The sequence below is a fragment of the Aythya fuligula genome, chromosome 9 (genome assembly GCF_009819795.1).
Source record: "Aythya fuligula isolate bAytFul2 chromosome 9, bAytFul2.pri, whole genome shotgun sequence".
In the NCBI taxonomy this organism is placed as follows: domain Eukaryota; kingdom Metazoa; phylum Chordata; class Aves; order Anseriformes; family Anatidae; genus Aythya; species Aythya fuligula.
The window spans coordinates 12660108-12666255 of record NC_045567.1 but is presented as its reverse complement, the minus strand read 5'-3'; the positions used below and the strand labels follow the sequence as shown (position 1 = coordinate 12666255).

Sequence of the window (6148 nt, the reverse complement as noted above, 5' to 3'; positions counted from 1 at the left end):
GCATCCCGAAAGACAACTGAGTGTGAAGTCTACTCACAGTCAACCCCTGCAGTCTGAGGAAAACTGAGAAATCCCCTTGTCTTCCTTTTCTCCAGCCCTTTTTGTATGAGGTGGCGGCGCCCAGGCACCAGCAGGGGCTCTGTGAGGAGAGGGCGGCGCTGCCCTGACCTGGGTGGGGCTGGTTCGGGCCGGTTCTGGCCGGTTCTGCTGACAGGAGCAGCCCCAGCCGGGCTGCCATGAGGGGACAGTGAGGGCAGGAGAGGAGGGAAAGGAAGAGCAAGAAGTGTTCCCAGTGCCTGAACAGATTCCACCAGATGTTATCCAGAACTAAAGTATTAAACAAAACAACACTTATTTTTGTGAATTCTGAGGAACTTGCTTTGAGTGACAGGCGACAGTCAGACAATCCTATCACAGCTAATAAAAGGATTTATTGTAAACATACGTATCTTACACAATTATACAGTATAATACAGATAACACAAAGGATTTAAACACTCGGCGTTACAAAGAGGGGCAATATTTGTAAAGAGATCTGTAACTCGTATTAAGACTCTTTACAGAGAAATACACCGCAACGTTTCGGCACGCACCTGAGCAGGCGTGAGCAATTCCACCACCTCGCTCATTTCCAAGCCAATTCTCACAGGAACGTCTCGCTGACAGATTTTTCTCCCACCACTTAAAAAAAAAAATCAAAAGGATGCATTGCAAACATTTCCTACATCTGAAGGGCTATAACAAATGTGTTATTTTCTATCTGCTTTTAACAGATTTTATTTCTCTTCAGCAAACTTTATGTATTATTAATACAGCATCTCCTAGGAGAATAACCTGTGGTTGCTAGGAAATGTTATCAGCAGATCTCCACAAGAACACCATTAGGAACAACAGGCACCCACCTGCCTGCTTCAGGACTCCAATTCTGAAAAACCGTTCCTCATGGAAAAGCAGGACAGAATCACAGAACAGCCGAGGTTGGAAGGGACCTCTGGAGATCACCCAGTCCAAAACCCTGCCAAGCAGGGTCACCTAGAGCACATTGCTCAGAATGGCATCCAGGTGGGTTTTGATTATCTCCAGATGAGACTCCACAACCTGGACACAGGCAAGGAAGCCACAGCTTGCAAACGGATACCCAAATACATGTACAAGCTCCTGCATTCTGAAAAACTGCTCTGGGCACATTGAAATCCCAGAAACTCAGCCCACAAGAAGACGGGGGCTGAAAATGTGTATCATCACAGAAGATCCTAGCAGAACTGAGTTTGCCCAAAAGGCTGTTCCCACACAACCTGCAGGCTGTCATAGCAATAGTGACAGATAACTCAGAAATGGCCTCTTTTATAAAAGCTGCATACAGGGGGGTCTGAACGCACCATGTACTTGGAGCTTTCAACAGCCTGCAGACAGCGTGGGGCCAGCAGCTCCCCAGTTACCTGGATTCCTCCCTGCTGAACTGGGACATAATCCATGTTCAACTCCTCCATGCTGACCTCCACCTGAAAACTAACATCAGGGCTATGCTGTGCACTTTTCCTGTGCAGACAGTCCTGCCTCAGGCTCACTTGAAAAAGCCAGGATTATCTTTTGAATTCAGAGCATCTGAAACGCCCTGTATAGGGGGCATCTAAATCCTTCTCTGAATGTTCTTTGGATTTCATCCATCAGTCTCATTTCATAGATTCAAGGACCAGGTTCTGTCACTTGTATTAAATCTAACTGCAACACCCCGTCAGCTCTCATGAACTAAGAGGGGCTTATCTGCAGACCCTGGTTTTATTCCAGATGGAGAAGAAAGGCAGTATCTCATCTAAGGTACGCAGTATCTTCTGCAGATCAAGAACTGCATTCAGCTTAAGTCAGCTCTCCTTGAGGCTTTTAATCACCCTCTATGTGAACCATCTTCCACTGTTCCTGCACACAGCTAGAGTTATCATCACCTGTCTTCTAGCCCAAAAAAGCACCAAAAGATGACATTTTAAAGATTTCTGTTCCTATCCCAGACCAGGAAAGATAACTGCAGTTTAATGTTTATAAAAGGCTTCGTATTGCCAAAGCACGGCACCAACAAGAGTGAGAGGCCTCAGTACACCCCTGTGAGGTAGGTATCCTGCTCCCCATACTCAGAGATGGGGAAACTGAGGCACAGAGTGATTAAATCAAAGGCCATGCAGATCAGTGACCCAGCTGAGATCAGCACAATGGAGGCTCTGGCTATTTGACCCATGCTCCACCTGCTTGACAGAGCTGCCTCACATGCCTGAAAGCATGGAAGTCCAACAGGGGTCCCATCCGACTTTGCCATGGCTCATTTGCACTACTCGCAAGCACCCATGGGGCAGGACTGTGGGGTAGTAGAGGGGGTGGTGGTCAGGGTCTTGTTGTTGAAGCCTTCTTCAGAAACGTGTTGATAGCCAGACTACAGACATTTCTCCTACACCATCAATGTTCCCAAGACAGGTAAGCGCTGGGGTTAGTAGCAGAATTTCCTCCCGCAGTCAGGATATCAGAGGAGGTCACCACAAGCAACAAACCTCTGGGTTTTTTGATCCTATCAGGCCTCTGTGTGTTCAGCAGAACTTTAGCTGAAGTGGCACTTCCGAATCCAAAGTGATGATTAAGAGAATGCAGTTAAAACACTACGACTTGTACAACAGAGCTGGTCACTGGCCTTCCAGTGTAACACTCCAAAACTTCTGGCAGCCTAGAGAGGCACTTGTTGGGCAAACACAGGATTTCAGCCAGTCCGAGCCCACAGACACTGAATACTGTCCATGTTCTTCTCTTTTCTTGTGCAGAAGTGGCCAGACAACTCCTACAAAGCCCGACCACGGTTTACTTGTCTTGACTGAGCACATGCCAGTCTACCCATTCTGTGGTGACTGAGAAAGGTGAGATCTGACACCTCCTCGAAAGAAGGATCAGTAATTTGGTTAGGTTGCACGTAGCTGAATAACCAAACAAGCCTCCTTAGCTGTGTTCTCAGCCACATACATGACAATCAAACAGAACTGGCAGAATTTGGTGCAGCCAGCAACCTTCTGCTCCCCCGCACCCAAACCTGACCATCTACTCAACCCATCTACTCAAACAACCCACCTATAAAAACTGAATTTAAATTTTCTCATATTCTGAGTGCCAAAGCAACTGTTCTGCCCACTGCATGGAAAACCAAATGGTATGTAGACTGCATCAGAAAGCTTAATTTTGTTTCTAGGAAAATGTTCAATCTCATCAATACAGCTGTCATCAGGGGACCAGGACACTGGAGCCTCTTGTAGCTAGCAACTTGACACAAACTGACAATGTTTGTTCAGCCACTGAACATACACTTACCAAGTAAACACTGACATTTAACAACTTGATTTGGAACAGAGCATCATTTTGTTGCATTAAGGTGCATCTTTAATTGGAGGTAACAATCTAGTAGCCCAATGTTATAAACGTATGTAAGAGTGTCCTACAGAAATACTGGATTTGTCATCCCAGCTTCAGTTGTACATCCACCTTTCCTGTAGCATCTTCTCTGCTCTATTTCATTGTTCCTCATTTAGTATCTTCATATGCTTGTTTGTGAGGAAGTCAAGAAAGGGAATGTTACAGATGGCTTTGTGAATATTCATCACTGTGATCTCTCTTGGAGTCCTGCAGGGAATGCATCAGAGTGTTTTTATAACACAGAAAAAGACATGCCCATAAAGCAGCAAGTCATTCAATTTACTAACAGGGAGAAAAAATAATAAAAATCAAAAACAGGATAAAAGAGCATGTGGTTAGAGCAACACACACACCAAAAAAAAAAACAACCATTAAAACATCACAGCACAAAAGAACCACTCAGATGACTAGGGGAAACATTTTGGGTGCTGGCACAGTAAAACGAAGTGCTGAAGTATTAATTCTTCAGCTTCTGTAGCACAAACTCTGTGTGCACAGTTACATTATAGATCTTATATTTATATAGTGTATCTAGGTAATATTTAAACTGTCCATTTTCTCATGGTCTTACTTTTTTTCAATTTCATGTTGCCAAACACAAATCAAATGTGGTCCCATGGTTACCATTAAAATCACTCAGTATCTGAGCCAGAAGAGTGTATCAGTAAAATACAGAATATTGAGGTTGCTGAAGTACTGGTGGGCCACAAGTAAGTTGTCTACGTGGTGACCTGAACTGCATGAGAGACGGTCCTTCCAATAGGGCTCTGCTAAAACAAGTTATTTGCCTCTGAGCATGGCAACACCAGCAGTCCTGCCTCAGTTTTTAATGTCTGTGTTTCCACTAATTTGCTACTATGGAGCTAGTAGATGACAAACCCCTGTAGTTCACGCACACACACTACCCCATATCGTCTGGAAACCCCTTGCTCACATGGTCTGAACCCCACAAAAGTACTGAACCCCTCAACTACTTCAGCCCTTAGTGCTGGCATAAGTAGTTCGAGTGCTGTACCTGTTGTGAGGAGCTGTCTGGTACGCCACTGCCAGGGCTTGCCGTAGGATATCACTCATAAGCTGTTCAGTGGCCTGTGACAAAAGGCAACATTGGGTGACAGCATTATAAAAGAGGAAAGCAGCATGCTACTCACCAGATTATCAGTGTAACTGAGCATCTGGAAATCTGACTCACTTCAGTCCTGTATTAAATTAGCAGGGGGCAGGCAGTTCAAGATGCACAAGTGACTTTTATTAGCCCAGTGATAAAAACTGAGTATATATTTAACAGAAAGAGGCCTATGGATACACACAGCTCATGACTACAACTGCCCAGTCTGGTTTCTCTCTGGACCCGCAGAGCACATGTGCTGCAGGATGGATGGATGCAATATGCACCCATATGCACGTTGCAGGTGCATTTCCAAGAGCATTTTAAGGCCCAGCCTCACATGCTAGAGCTTGTTTGTAAGTGGCACATGCCAGATGCTCTCCTGGTACTTGGTATATGCTTGTTATCCAGGGCCCACCAGGTTTGCATCAAGACACACAAAAACTTCCCATCCTAGACAGCAGATGCACAGCAGCTGTATGCCCCACATGCTGGTTTAATCAAGGTTCAATTAAAAGTCAGTTAGGGCTCTCGGCTTTCTGAGCCTATATCAAAACTTCAGCAGAAGCTTCTGGGATTTTTTACTCAGGAAAGCTGGTAATACTCATCAATTATACTAGAGCAATCTGATGATTATAATCTGTATCTAAAACCAGATATAGATATATATGACTTCAACTACAGTAAGTGACAGTACAGGAGAAGCGTGCATGCAAGTATACATATAACCTGGAATTGATTAACTTTATAAAAATTATCTACAGCAGACTGTATAAACTGTAAAACAAACAAACAAACAAAAAACCCTGTTGCATAAACAACCTAAAAACCATCTTTGGCTTGAAATACAACAGAGCACTGCTAAAAATAATCTGTATTAGCCTTCAGTCCAAACTTGAGAACTCCAATTCCATGCTGTTCAAAGCTTTGGTAAGAAAGATTCTCTGCTTTTACAAAGCTGAATGACAGATGAATAATTTCTTACACAACAGAGAATTGCTACTGACTTCAGGAATTCAGCAGTCTCCCAGTAGAGACAACTCAGGCAGAAAGCAACTCAATGGTATTTATGGAAAAACAGTTAATCCTCCCATAAAATAATCAAGTCTTATTGACCTTTAGCAGATTTTCCCCCTACAATTCCAAAATGTAGGGCAAACAAGATGGTACTTTCTAAGTTAAAGAGGAGCCAGTATCTTACTGCAAGTCAGGACGTGCAAATCAGCACCCTGTGTTCAAGCCAACAAATGATTAAGAAGCTGGAACTACACACACAGAAATACACAACTCTCTGCATCCAGCTATATATCCTTCTATACACACATTATATTGACATCAGAATCTGCATCTCCTGATTTCATAAATGCATGTTACTATGGATAATACATCTTTTTTTTCCCCCTACCTTACAGGGTTAATACATTTGTAGAAAATTTTTTATTGTAAAGTGATTTCTTACCTTTAAAATCATATCTTCTATTACTGATGCATAAACATTCTTTTGTACCTCAGCAGGCTGAAAAGAAATCCCAATCTATAAAATAGAAGAGGGAAAAAGAACTAGTACGTCAAGTAGCACAACCCACGTTTTGCTACAGA

General features: G+C 43.4%; 1 protein-coding gene across 5 annotated transcripts in view; it reads right to left on the bottom strand.

Moving 5' to 3' along the window:
* Positions 1–1026: 1026 nt before the first annotated feature.
* YEATS2 (YEATS domain containing 2) overlaps positions 1027–6148 on the bottom strand; it is a 47882-nt gene continuing 42760 nt past the window's right edge. For all 5 annotated transcript variants that reach the window (XM_032192899.1, XM_032192901.1, XM_032192902.1 and 2 more), the window contains 3 exons: positions 6009–6083; positions 4457–4530; positions 1027–3648 (listed from right to left, as the gene is read on the bottom strand). In XM_032192899.1, the coding sequence (XP_032048790.1) occupies positions 3540–3648; positions 4457–4530; positions 6009–6083 (258 nt within the window). In that variant the 3' untranslated portion in view covers positions 1027–3539. The remainder of the gene's footprint in view (positions 3649–4456; positions 4531–6008; positions 6084–6148) is intronic.